The sequence below is a fragment of the Protopterus annectens genome, chromosome 11.part0 (genome assembly GCF_019279795.1).
Source record: "Protopterus annectens isolate FY-2018-M chromosome 11.part0, PAN1.0, whole genome shotgun sequence".
NCBI classification, from domain to species: Eukaryota; Metazoa; Chordata; order Ceratodontiformes; family Protopteridae; genus Protopterus; species Protopterus annectens.
This window is the reverse complement of record NC_056745.1, coordinates 1101011475-1101026713: the sequence shown is the minus strand read 5'-3', so window position 1 is coordinate 1101026713 and position 15239 is coordinate 1101011475. Positions and strand designations below refer to the sequence as shown.

Here is a 15239-nt window from a genome sequence, read left to right as displayed (position 1 = left end):
TCTTAACAGTACTAAAAACATATCAGACATATATGTTTGAGATGCTTTAAAAGTATATCTCTATGGGAAAATAAGTTGGTATATCAATAAAAAAACATTGGGATAAGGAATTAAACAATTTCAAGAGAAAATTGATTATCTAAAATTACATAATCAAATACAACTAATAGGATTGAAGAAATTAATACTTTGAATGGCAAATATTTAGAAATTTTGAATCATAAGAATATGATTAGTTTACATAGATTTAAATTCATAGTTTTCTACCAACCCTAAGGCATTAAATAATTTGGCCATAAGACCAAGAGATTTAGTAAGTTTTATCATATTAAAGAGATCTATTCAGATAAAAAAGAAGAAAGTAACTGAAATAGATATTCTAACTGAATTCAAGGAATACTTCAGCAAAATTAATCAGTGCTCTATTACATTAGACTCTAAAGATCTGGTAAGATCCTTTATTAAAAAAATACACCACAAGTAAACTAACAGAACTACAGAGTAATGCCCTAGATAAGCCAATCTTATTGTCAGAAATCAAACACCAAATTAATATTTTAAAACAAAACAAGGCTCCAGGTAATGATGGAATTATTCTGGAAATCGTAAAACTAATGCCCAAAGAAGCTTTGACTTTACATCAATTTTTTTTCACAATGTCAAGATTTAATTAATATACCTCCCTCATGGAAATACACTCTAATATCACCTATATTAAAGACTGATAAAGACCCTTCCAGATGTTCCTCATATGGACCAATCTCTTTATTGAGCGTAGACTATAAAATATTCATGCCTGTTTATGCTACTAGATTAAAAAAAATCCTTCTGTTTTTAATTGATGAAGATCAAATAGGATTTGGCCTGAATAAAAGCAAGTATGATGGTATTAAGGGAGTACTAACAGTTGTATATCATGCTTTTAACTCAATGAAAAATTTAACTCTTCTAAGTTTGGACATAAACTGCGCTTTTGATTCGGTTAACTGGGACTACCTCTTTTATACATTAGAAATATTTAATTTTTCTAATAAATTCATGCAACTTATAACACATATTAAAGGAAGTCAGGCATATATAAATACTGGCTCTTGTATCTCTCAAAAGATATTGATAAACAGAGGAACTAAACAAGGATGTTCTTTCTCCTTTCCACTTAACTCTTTCCTCTTATCATGGAACCCTTAGCCAGTTGTATAAGAATGAACCCTGACATAACGGGTTTTAATATGAATTCTGAAGTATCATCTAAGATACAAATGTTTGCTGATGACATCCTTCTTACTGTCAATGAAGAAAATGAAACTTTACAAAACATTTTTGAAGTAATGGCATGTTTTCTAAAGAGTTCTGGTTTAACTTTTAATGGTAATAAAACAAAAATACTTTCCATAAACTCAAACACTAACCTTTGGGATCAGAAATTCATTAATTATTTGATCAAAACAAATACTTTAACTTTCTTAGGAATTATATTAACTAATTGTATAAATGACATAAAATCAAATTCTAACAATTGCATTTGTTGTAAAAGAAATCTAATAACCAAATGGAATCAACTTCTGTTTACAGTGGATGAGAATCTTTTGATTATTAAAATGATCATACTGCCCAAGATACTCTATATCATACAATCCACATCACTAATGCCACCAAAAACAGTGATAAAAGAATTAGAATTTAACAGGATGATGTTAATTTTTTTTTGTCTGGCCCATATAAACCTAGAGTAGCTCTTGTACATCACATGAAAGATTGGTCTTTAGGGGGAATAGGGTTGTCTGAAATAAGATCATAATCTATATCGTCTGTGGTTAAGACCTTCTCTGTATTAATTAATGAACATTATTCAGCTAGATGGAAAAAATTCCAAGAAACCCCCTGCTTTAACACTTATGAAAAGTCTAACTTCAGTAAACTCTTAATTTTGAATAATCCATTTATTTGGATTTTTAAAAACTTATTTCATATTAAACAAATTCCCAAAACAATTGTCCCTACTACATGAAAAATGTATTAAAGGATTTTTGAAATTTTATATTTAAAATTTTAAATTACAAATATTGGAATTTCATAATGTTCCCTATTGCCTACACAAAATAGCTTATTTTATCCTTGAAATTTTCTGACACCGTTCTACTTAAGGACAAGAACTTTATCTTTTGGTATCAGTTTTTGGAAGGAGATAAATGAATCTCTTTAGAATACCTAACAATAAAATATGATCTAAGCAAAAGTTATGGTTGCAGCTCCAAACATATAGACAATTTATGACAGATAAAATTAATTATATACCACTAAACTCAAGAACACCACTGCCCAAGCTAATGCATTTTTTATCCATCCTCACACATAAAGATGTATCAAATTAGTATAAGCTTTCAAGAATGTGTAGAATAATTAACAAGGAAACACAAGATATATCAGATAATTATTGTAATTACTTTATCCTAACTAATAATAACCTACCTTCTGATGATGATAAAATAATTCTGGAATCATCCTAACAAACTACCTCCTCACTTAAATGGAGATTATACTCATGGACATTTCTCAACAGAGTATTTTATACACCCCATAAACTAAAATTGATAGGTAAAGAAAATATATTGTGTTGAAAATGTAAAATAGAGACCAAAGCAGATTGGTCACATATGTTCTATGATTGTTTAGCTTTGGAACAATATTGGAATAATAATAATAATTTTCTTCAAATCCTGTTCTCTGATAAATTTGTTTTATCTAAATCTTTGATTTTATTTAACACTCCGATTCCTAAATGTGTCAGAAGAATCAAATATCCTTTCTTATGGTCTGTATTGACAGTGGCCAGAAAAATCATAACCAGAAATTGGAAAAATGAGTCATCTCCTTCATTTACAGAATTCAAAATTGTTCTTGCTGAGCTAAGTCAACTAGAAATGATGGCTATTAAATCTAGAACTATTAGTACATTTTATTCTTATAATCTGTGGTTAAATTTAAAAACATAACTAGAAGGCAATCTACACAATTCCTAAAGATATTGTTAATTGGTTTTCTCTCTTTTTTAGCAGATTGTTAATTTGTTTATTGGACACCAATGTACATACTTTAGTTGTTATACTTATTAGTATAATTATTTTTTTTTTCACACACAATTTCTTTAATGTATTTCTGAATGTGAATTTGTATTGTTAAAACTCAATAAAAATTGTTTAAAAAAAAAAAAAAAAAGAATAAGATCTGTAAAATATACCAAAACTTTTAGTGGTTGGGATAGCCTTCAAATGTTGTTATTGAAATACCAAGACTTTTAACGTGTTAATTGTATAAGATTCAATGTATTCCTAACATTGTGTAAGAGTATGTGACAGTGAATTTCTTTCGTTATGTGTATATATTGTAACTGTGTTAAATTAAGAAAAAAAAGTATTAATAATGTCAGAATGCTGAATAGTTTCACATTCCCTCTGAATGGAAATGCCCATTTTCATTTTAGATGGTGTATTTTGCTTCTCTTAAACTCTAGCACTTCCTTCATCTATCTATTTTTATCCCAGTTGCTGCTACTGTTTCTACTGCATCCCTGCCTCATACTAATTGAAAGGAGACTTTTTTTCTCACCTGAGCATCCTTGAGACATGTAGTCTTTCAACTGTTAACTTCCACCTTCTCAGTCATTTCAGAGGCTATTGTGTAAACCCATTTTCTCTGAAAATAAAGTTGTTAATCAGGGATTTGCACATCAGTTATAAAGCATGTTTTTGTTAGGAGCAAACCCATGTGAGTAACTTCAGCCCCTTACCTAATATTGCAGCTTCAAGGTTCCAGCATTTCAGTGTAAAGAGAATCCTCTTTTCCACCAAGCAACTACAGTTGAGCAGATGTTGTTTTGGTCAGTTGCATGTTGCCTCACAAATGTCCATTGCTTAAAGCAGCGGCTGCCATTGTCATAGCTATTTTGTTGACCTTATAACATGTACAGGGCCCAGCTTAATACATTTTAGCTGTGTTAAGACTGTGTATTATTGAGGGTTTGCTTTTTTGATTATATAGAGGTGAATCCTTAATTAATGTAAACAGAAAAAGAGCTCCTTTTCTAGTTGCTTTGCTTGTGTATAACATCTTGGGTAAATAAATGTCATTACTCATTTACCTGTTAAATGTTTTGCTAAACTTACATCATTCTCAAATGTTCACCTGATTTCTGGTTTGTATCTGGTTATTTGTATCTATACTCTTGTTACTTCTGTTCATTTGTCTACAAGTATTATTTTTGTATATTAGGCTAAAATGTATAAATCAGTGTAAGCCTTTGAGAGTGAATGGTGCTCTTTATTAGGTAAAGCACCTATATACAAGCTAGTGACAGGAAATTTGTAAAAGGAAACCCGGTATGGTAGGGTATTAACAGAAGCATTCTAAGTGATCATTGCTATATGGAGGAGATTTATTTATTTTTTTATCACTTTTAGTATTTACATGTTACCAGTCCAGGTTTGCTCATAGCTGCACTTAATGTTGTTACATACATGTTTTTTATACTGTAAGTTCATGCTGATTGCTCTTTCTGTTAAACAGAGAACAACATTTGTCTTGATTTCATAATGAAAATGAGAACTGTTCATTGGTAAAGAGAGCAACATGATTTTAATATCTTAATAAATGACCAACTGAAATGCACTGAAAAACTGATTTTTTTTCTTTTTTTTTTCTTAAATCAGAGGGAGTCTTGACCCTACGTTCAAAACCTCCATCTCAAGATGAATACATAGATTGTTTCCAGAAGTTCAAGTATGCATTCAATCTTCTGGTATGTGTTGGCTTTTAAGTTTTGAAATTGTCAGTAGTGTGAAAATAATCAGTTTGCTGGTGATCCCCAAATGCTATGTGTAGTACAGCAGGGGTAATATTAGAACATGATGTCTTGACTGGCAGTATAGTTGCTAATATTTATAGGTTCATAGGTAAGTACTAGTTTAACTGCCCTTATGGACCATTTTAACCCTAGCCAATTTCCCCTGGTGAGAATCAAACCCTGTACCTCTTATCAGTGAGGTGAGCACCTTAACCACTATGTCAACCCCCATAAAATTCAGGGATCATACATCAGTGAGAGCCACCAGAGACCTGTGTATGCCATACAACTCAACTGAAAACTTATAGGTTTTCACTGTTTAGTGCTCTAACTCCTGCTTCAGTCTGTAATGCCTCTTGTCCAATTTAATAAGATTGTTTTGTTTACTTTTGTCTTTATTATGTATATTTTGTCACATTTTGGCTGTACTTGTAGGCATTATTGTTTAACTGTACTTTTTAGCTAGGTTTGAAAACTGGGCTTTGTGGCCAAACCCACTTACTGAATAATGGCACTGAAGTGCTGTACTATAATTTAATCTTTACTAGTAATATATGTACCTTTTTTAGTAATAAAATCATCGTATACAAAATGTTTGTTAGTTTCAGGTAGTGTGCATCATGCTATGACAGGCCTTAGTTGCTGCTTTTTGTATATATGTTTTTTGTGCATGAAACAGAGAGCAACTTCACTTCTAAAACTTTGCTCATCTCGCATGAAAGGAGATGACAAGGTAGTTGGGAGTATTCAGAGAAATTGACATTACTTCATGGATGTGCTGTTGTAGTAGCATTACAACATTAAGAAGCAAACCAAGGCCATGCAGGAGTCACACTGAGCAAAAATTCAACATGATTTGTTTGCAGGTCTCAGAACTGTGCAAAAACATGAGTCGTTTTTCTCATAGTAGTATTCATTTGCAATATCCCCAGTATTTCTACAGTTCCACTGATTATGTCATAATAATTGTGCATTTAACACTAAGTGCAACCCCTTCCAACTGATGCAGCTCTGTTGCACAGGAACCCCTAGCAAAAGAGGCACACACACACACACACACACACACCTGATAGTCATACTCCTGAACCACATACACATCTAGAAAAACACATTTTCTCTCTATAAACTGTGCAGTTGTTTTCTTTATAATGCACAAAATCTTTAGCGTATCTTTAGCGTATCTTACATTTAATATCAATGACTGTTAACCTCAAAATATTGAAAAAATGAAATTCTTTATTTTACTCCACAGATATGACAATCAGTTTATGAGATCGCCACCTGGATCTCAGGCTGTATTCATTTCTATACCTCTGTCACTTTTCCTCGTTAACCAAACATCCACATTTAAAGTTATACATCCATCTTTCAACTCGGCAATAAACTCTTTGTCAGTATAGTCTACATTTCTTTAAAATAACATGCAGAGAAATGTTCAGCTAGTTCATTCCAACAATTGTGCATTCCACGTCCCATAGCAGTAAAAAATGAGGTACAGGTATAAGAAAGCATCCAACGCACTCTGCTTTAAGCATTGCCAAACTTTTCTTTATTTCCAGCTTGACAATAGACAGCTAACATCTCAATAGCAAAAACAAAAGGAGAAGAGACAGTAAGTAGTCCATCTTAGCATCATTATATTAATGAAATGGGGGTGACACAATCACATTAGTCACTACTTGTGCCAAGGGATTAAAGTACAGACTCCTACATCTCTTTAAGAATTCTCCTTTGAAGCCGTATGCATGTAAGGCCTGCCAAAGAAACTCCCAACACTGAATATTGAAAGCTTTATGTAAATCCACAAAGAGGGGCAGCACTGGAGACTCCTTTAACTTTGTCTTGCATAACTGAATCATATTTAACCATAAATGTATTAGTCTGCCCCCAGCTTGCCTTTAGCAAGGAATTGTTGCACAGGATGTATTAGACATTGATGGATACATTTCAGGATTTTGAATAGATTTTTATTTCAATTGACACTAATTAGTTTGGGTATAAATCTTAAACTGAGAAGACAGGCTTGTCTGTGTTGTGAAGAGTTATGGTAACAAGCTTGCTAACCCTCAGAAAGTAACCCACTTTGACGTCGAGCTTAAATAATTCCAGTAAAGGTTAGGCCAGAAGATATTATAAAACCTTGTAAACTTTAGCTAGTAGTCCATCTGGTCTATGGACTTTGTCTGAAGGTATATTTTTAATGCAATCCATAATTTCTGCTTTACTAATGCATCTGTTCAAACTACAAATGTCTCCTCCTTTCGCCTGAGGGATATTGATCCCTTTCAAAAAGGAATGTGTAGAATCAGTTTCTTCCTTAATAGAAGGCTTGTACAAATGCTTAAAAAGTGTAACAATGTCATTAATTTTGTGCATGTGTGTGCGCACGTGCGTGTGTGTGTGTGTGTGTGTGTGTGTGTATATATATATATATATATATATATATATATATATATATATATATATATATATATATATATATATATATATATATATATATATATATATATATATACACACACGTATATACGTATGTTAGACTTGCTTCAGAGATAAACATTTTTTTCCAGAAGGCCAAAAAAGTAAATTTTCCCAAATGAAGCTACACGCTAAAACTAATAAATGGGTTGTGCTAACACCTGATCATAATATATACTAGAAAAGTAATATGTTTTTGACCAGTTTTATCAGATGAAAAATATCAAGTCTTATGGAGTTGTTCTTCATAGAAAGAACCAAGGTTTCAGACAGGCTGATCAGCTTTTTGTCCATTATGTCATTTCAGCAAGGCAGACCTGTGTTAAAGGAAATACTTTCTTAATGGCCAGCTCACTACATTGAGGACAGTAGCATGACCTGTAACAGCATGCTCTTCTAGAGCAGCAGTTGAGGACAGTAACTTGACATGTAACAGCATGCTCTATTAGGGCAGCTCACACAATGGCTGCTTTATTTAGAAATATCTCAGCTTAAGAGTATTTGTGAGAGTGCTTGAGATGGACCTTCTGCAAACATTATAGGCTAGAAATTCAGTCTAGGAGTAGGGCAGGCTTTACCACTGTAGTCCAAGGATATGTAGCAAGGTTACTTGGCATCCTAGGCAGGGTTCCCAATCGCCTTTTCTGGTTTGAAGTCAAGTACTTTATAAAAAAAAAAAAAAGGCAAATAGCTATTATGTATCTATTTAATAGCTGTTGCAAAGAGTTGTAATGCATTTAATGCTCATTGCTATAGTTCACTGACTGTCACTGTCATTTGTACATTTTCAAGCTATGTGAACAGCTATTATGTATCTACATAAGTTGCACAGAAGTGTTTTGCAAATCTGTCAAACACCTTTCCTGTGTTGTAACAAAGAGCCATCTTTTCTTCATTCTGCAGTTCCTAGCATGCAAACACGGACTGAAAATTGCCAATACTGCTTGCAGGGATCAGTTGATACCTCTTTTACCAATGCCGACTGTGTCCCCTAACACCTTGTACCCAGAACTGCCCCCTTCATCCTGACTTTGTTTGGCTATTGTCCATCTGGGCATTCTTGGTCCATTTTCCCAGGTCGGGTACCAGACGTAGAATACTGTATAAGTAATCAAGCACTGTTTTATCAAACCCTGTGCTTAGAACTATTTTTGACAGATGGGGCTCGAAACTACAAAATTATTTTGCATGGCAGCTAGGACACCTACCACCCAAGCAGGGCTTTTCCTCCTGACCTCCCTAATACTCCTATATTTTTTTCTTTAGAAACATCAGTCTTTAAACTTTTTTATAAATATGATATGTTACTATTTGAAATGTAGCTACCCTAGTACAAGAGTATGACTTAATAAAAAAATTCAGCTTTAGAACAAGCTGCATGCCTTGTAAAAAGATTAGCTAGTTTGAGATGAACTTGCTTGCTGGGCTGTACATGGAACATTTTTTCAAACGTTGTTGAAGTGGGTCACTCTAGAAAAGATTATCTACTACTGTATGCAGAGCAGTACACATCTTTCATACAAATTAAGATACTTTACTTCATATGCAATTAAAAGTATTATTTTGTAAATGAATGTTGTTTACATTGCATTTGTGTATTAAGTTTGCCAGACAAATTCTTTTAGATTAGACCTTTGAGTTAATTTCTTGTGGATGCTAAACTTAAATTCACCCCTTATGCCATGCTACACTCAACAAGAAGAACGTGGAACTTTTGGAGGTAAGTGTATTGATGACTGCTTGAGAATGAATGGATGGAGTATACAACATTAATAAAATGCAAGCTAAACAACACTCATTGTAGAGCTTCTTACTTATAGATTATCTACCCTCCTCCCCTTCCTGTCTTAAATGATTGCATGGTTTGAAAAGAAACATGCAGGCATTAAAATGTTGGAAACTGGCTGATACTAAAAGAAAAGAGGGAGGGAGAATATTTTTTTATCTTAACTTTGTGGCATTGAGTGGTGAAGCCCTGACCACAACCAGGATAACCCAAGTTTACATAGCAACTTAGACACTGGAAGAATCGAGCTGTGGTGTAGGACTGAATGGTATTGCTGGCATACCTAACCTGATGGGAAGGAATGTTGCCTCCAGCTGGCATCTGTATTACATTTAAATAGAGGCTTGCAGCCAGTGAAATTGCACTTGCTAACCTGGGATGTGGGCTTAGCTGAACAAACCAAAGAGCACAGTAATGTGTAAGTGGGAGCACTCACACACACATGGGAGTGGACATCGTAGGCCCCTGCATTGGTACAGTTATCACAAAATCTGTGTTAGAGCCAAGTAAAAATGCTTAGATTGCTCGCATACAGTGGATATAAAAAGTGTACACACCCTTGTTAAAATGCCAAGTTTTTGTGTTATAAAAAAATGAGACCAAAATAAATCATTTCAAAGTATTTCCTGCTTTTCCTGTAAGTGGTCTAGACAGTTTGTAGTCTTCTGAGCCCCCAAGCCTTACTGTGTTGGAGGGAAGCCTTCTAGCTTAATTTTGTTTCTTAAAGCTAGCCAGTTTTCTAGTTTCAGCACTCAAATCGGTTTCTTTGAACTTAGCACTTGTTCAGAACTCGTTGTAAGCACTAAATAAGCTGCAAATTACTACAGCACTCAACTTTCCTCACTTGTCTAGAGGAAAGCAGTTTTTAGTACTTAATAAATAAGCACCTATCCAGGCATGTCTAAGGGTCAACTCCCGGTGATTTCTCCTGTCTACCTGATGAATCTGGGCATCTTGGGGCAATTCAACAATTGCCTCATGTACACAGACAACCCTCTCCTCTTACCATCCAACACTACAACCTGTGAGAGATGCACTTATGTAGCCAAACTGGAAGCAAAGCTCTCTTCAATCAAGACTGAACTAGATAGTCAAGAGGAGAAGGTAAACACTTGCACCACAACACACTCATCACAAAGTCCCTCAAAACCTACACCACCAAAACACACACATAGAAACACAAAACACACATCTACATTCACGGAGGCTCTCAATAAAAACATGCCCAAGCATCAGGGACCTCCAAAACAGAAAAGCAAGCAAACTCCACCCCCCCCAACACAACCCAAATGACACATAGCCCACAAATTCAGTGTGCCACTCAACCGCAGCCCATAAGGCATAACAACATACCCAACACTCTAGTCATAGGTGACTCTATAATCAGGCACACTGATGTTCCACTCACCAGGCTAAACTTGTCAGCTGCCTGTCAGGTGCCAGGATCCGCCACATAATGCACACACTCAGGTAACTCCATAACAAGTACAAATATGATACCGTCATTGTCCATGTTGGTGTGAAGACCTGAGACGTACCTCCCTGGACTACATGAAAAGAGACATGGAGGAGCTGTTTGATCTTGTAGCCCAGGCAGGTATGACCCTAGCCCTGAATAGCATCCTGCCATCACCCAGAATGATACCACAGTACAAGGACAAAATGATTGACTTTGACAATTGGCTAAGCTTATGTTGGTGTGAATGACCTGAGACGTACCTCCCTAAACTACATGAAAAGAGACGTGGAGGAGCTCTTTGATCTTGTAGCCCAGGCAGGTATTACCCTAGCCCTGAATAGCATCCTGCCATCACCCAGAATGATACCACAGTACAAGGACAAAATGATTGACTTTGACAATTGGCTAAGCTTCTGGTGTCACTCTAAGGGGATTCAGTATTTGTCTGCCTGGGATGACATGATCGACAGACCACAATGCTTTGCCAGAGATGGCTTGCACCTGTCGCCCTTGGGATTCCAGATACTGGCAAAGGCTCTTGCCACGCCTGTAGTGCCTTTTTAGGTAAGGTTCAAATGACAAATTCACCAACATAACAGGTACAAGCAAGCAAAATCTCAGGGTAATGCTACTCAATGGTAGAAGTCTAAACCTCAAAATGCAGTCACTTGTGGCACTCCTTAAAATGGAGAACATCGACATCTGTGCAGTGACAGAGACCTGGTTCAAAGCTCCAGAGAGCACCCCTGCGTTACCAGGCTATAATTCATACCACACCTTATGGCCACCTAACCTGGAACAAAGCACTAAAGTGGAGGCGTGTCCATATTCATTAAGGATATCCACACCTCCAGGCTAGTTGCACAGCATAATGCATCCGAGATTGTCCAAGTGCAACTAACTCTGGGCAAGACTGCAAACCAAATTGTAGCTTGCTACAGACCCCCCACCATGCCCCAGGATTCCCACTCCTCATTTCTTGATACACTGGAAAGCATTAGGGTACAACCCAACACCCTAATAATGGGTGATTTCAACTACCCCACTATTAACTGGGAAAACTACTCGTGTACCAACTCTTTTGCTCAACGTTTTCTGGAATTCATAAATTCCAATGCCTTGGATCAACTTATTCACACCCCTACCGGGGCAGCAGTATCCTAGTCCTGGTCATTACCAGCATGGGCAACTGGTGTTCCACACCAGAGGTCAATTCCTTGTTGGTCAGATCCGACCACAAGCTAATCACCCTAGACATCGACATCCCGCTCCCACCCCCAATTAGGGAAACCACCATAAAAAAACTTCTCCAAAGCTAACTTCACACTTCTTAAGACAGCAGTGGCAAACTTCATGACACCCATGCAGACAGACAGTAGAGGTACGGACTGCTGAATCCTACACAAATGCACTTTATAAGCACTTACACGAGTGCATGGATCATGCTATTCCTAATGGAACCAAGATGCTATCCTCCAAAAAAAGGAAGCCAATCTGGTGGTCCTCTGCCATAAACAAACTCTAGAACAGAAGAAAGGAACTCCCTGGTCAACCTCAGTAAGAAGCTGAGATCCCTCATAAAATCCTCCAAAGCTAGTTATGAAAACAAAATTGCCACTGACTCTAAAGACAACCGCAAAGCATTCTATAGCTATGTCAAGAATCTCAATGGCAACACTCAGATCTGCTCTGAGTTACAGCACAATGGCACTAATTATACAGAACCAACTGATATTGCCAACATCCTGGCAGATAGGTTCAGTGCTAACTTTGCCCCCCTCTCACCCCCTAGAGGGCCCTTCTCTATACTGGAAGAATGCAAAGTTCCTGTAATCATGGCTGCACAGGTAAAAAAACACACTCTCCAAAGCTAAGAATGCATCATCCATGGGACCTGACAATATCCCAGGCTGCGTTCTACATGAACTACAGAATGAACTGGCACCCTGCCTAAGTACCATGTTCAGTCATAACCTCACCTCAGGCTTTGTGCCCACTGAATGGCGCACCGCGACAGTTATCCCACTCCACAAAGGGGGAGCCATGATGGACCCCGGGAACTACCACCCCATTAGCCTGACAGGCCTGGTCTGCAAGGCCATGGAATGTATCATCATGGAACTCATAAACAAAGACATTGGTAATCTCCAAATTCTGGACCCTACCCAGTTCGAGTTTGTAAAAAGCAGATCATGTCTCCTAAACCTGATTGACTTCTTCAAAGCAGTCACCAAAGCCATAGATGAGGGTAAGGTGGTTCACACAGCTTATCTAGATCTTGCCAAGGCTTTTGACACCATCCCCCACTCTGGAATTGTAGATAAGCTCACTAAACTAGGTATAAATCCCTATGTCACAAGATGGGTTGCAACTAGCTCACAGACAGAACCCACAATGTGAAAATAGCAGACTCCAAATCCGACTTCAGACCAGTGACAAGTGGAGTACCACAGGGTTCAGTCCTGGGTCCTCTGCTGTTTGGTATGTACTTCTGTGAAGTGCAGGCTAACACAGAAGGTATTTGGCTAACAAAGTTGTCAGATGACTGCAAACTAGGAGCCATAATCGAAACTCCTAAAGATGTGGACATACTACAAAAGGACTTCACTGAGACAGATGCCTGGTGTCAAAGCCATGGCCTGAAGCTCAATGCCAAAAAGTGTATTGTCATCCCCTTTGGTAAAAACTCTGTCCCCATGAACTACCACATAAGTGGTAGTCTACTTAATGCCGAAAGTGTGATGAGACCTTGGGACACAGGTGGACAGTAATCACTCCTTTGATAATCACATCACCACAGTGGTCAGGAAGTCCTTCTACGTGGCTCACCTCATCACAAAAGGTTTCTCATCCAGAAAAAAAGAGGTCATTGTTCCTTTCTACTCATCACTCATTAGACCCTATATAGAGTACAACACCCCTTTTGGTATGTACCGCACAAGACAGCTGCAAAAACTGGAAAGGCCACAGAAATACCTCACAAAGAGGATTACTGGCTTCAAACAGATGCCCTACGCAGACTGTCTCAAAAAACTCCAGCTTTACTCAGTCGCGTATTGCCTAATCAGAGGCGATCTCTGCCTAACATACAAAGCTATGTCAAACCTAGAGCTGTTGGACATGCTCCAGTTAAAGAAATCAAAATCCCTCAGAGCTACACGCTCTAGGGACCTAAACCTTGTCACCACAATAAACAGAACATGCTGGAGGGATAGATTCCTGTCCCAGAGCCTTCTCATACTCTGGAACATACTACCTATCTATGTCTAACAGAGCTCCTCATTAGCACTCTTCAAGAAAAATCTTGATGATTGGATGGGAAATAGGAAATTCATCCCAGGGATCACTTCTGTGGCTCTGCTAGACGGGGCACAGGAACATAATTTTCTTGAGTGGAGAAAGCCAGGGTACCTTTTTGGCTAGGCTTATATAGGCCCTAGGGCTAATAGCCTAGTATCTACCTATGAACCTATTTCTCACCTTTAATGTAACCTATAACCTGTACAATTCAATTGAAAAACAAATCTGTTAGGGGGAAAAATATAAAAAATAAAAAACGTACAATCAGCTGGTTGCATAAGTGTGCACACCCTTAAACTAATACATTGTTAAAGTACCTTTTGCTTTAATTACAGCATTCAGTCTTCTTGGGTACACACCTGTCATCAATTAAAGAGACTCCAATTAACCCCAAATAAAGTTCAGCTGTCCTAGTAGGATTTTATTCACATTTACTCAGTTGCCTGCTACAGCAAAAGCCATGGGTCACAGAGAGCTTACAAAGCATCAAAGGGATCTCATTGCTGAAAGGTTATCAGTCAAAAAAGGGGTACAATAACATTTCCACAGTATTGGATATACCATGGAACACAGTGAAGACAGTCATCAAAATGTGGAGAAAATATGGGTTAACAGTGATGTTGCGAAGAACTGGATGTCCCTCCAAAACTGATGAAAAGACCAGATGAAAACTGGTCAGGGAGGATGTCAAGAGACATACAGCAGGACTGAAGAAGCTGCAGGAATTTCTGGCAAGTACTGATTATGTACTACATGTGACAACAACTGCTCTATATGTCTTGGCTATGGGATAGGGTTGCAAGACAGAAGCCTTTTTTTCTTACACAGAAAAACATCCAGGCCCAGCTAAAATTTACAAAACAATACATCAAGTCTCCCAAAAGCATGTGGGAAAATGTGTTATAGTCTGATGAGACCAAAGTTGAACTTTTTGGCCACAATTCCAGAAGCCAACACTTGGCATCACCAAATGAACACCATCCCCACATTGAAGCCTGGTGGTGGCAGTATCATGCTTTGGGGTTGCTTTTCTTTAGCTGGAACTGGGGCTTTAGTCAAGGTGGAGGGAATTATGAACAGTTCCAAATACCAGTCACTTCTGGGCCAAAACCTTCAGGCATCTGTTAGGAAGATGAAGAGGAATTTCACCTTTCAACATGACAATGACTCCAAGCATACATCCAAATCAACAAAAGAATAGCTTCACCAGAAGAAAATTAAAGTTTTGGAATGGCCCAGCTAGAGCCCAGATCTAAATCAAATAGAAAATCTGTGGGGTGACTTGAAGAGGGCTGTGCACAAGAGATGCTCTCACAATCTGACAGATTTGGAGCACTTTTGCAAGGAAGTGTGGCCAAATATTGCCAAGTCAAGAT

The 15239-nt window shown here is 37.2% G+C and overlaps 1 protein-coding gene across 1 annotated transcript in view; it reads left to right on the top strand.

Moving 5' to 3' along the window:
- The window catches only part of LOC122815029 (epidermal growth factor receptor kinase substrate 8-like), a 351458-nt gene that overhangs the window by 257905 nt on the left and 78314 nt on the right, over positions 1-15239 (top strand). The window contains exon 5 of the mRNA XM_044087280.1: positions 4707-4795. Coding sequence (XP_043943215.1) covers positions 4707-4795 — 89 coding nt within the window. The remainder of the gene's footprint in view (positions 1-4706; positions 4796-15239) is intronic.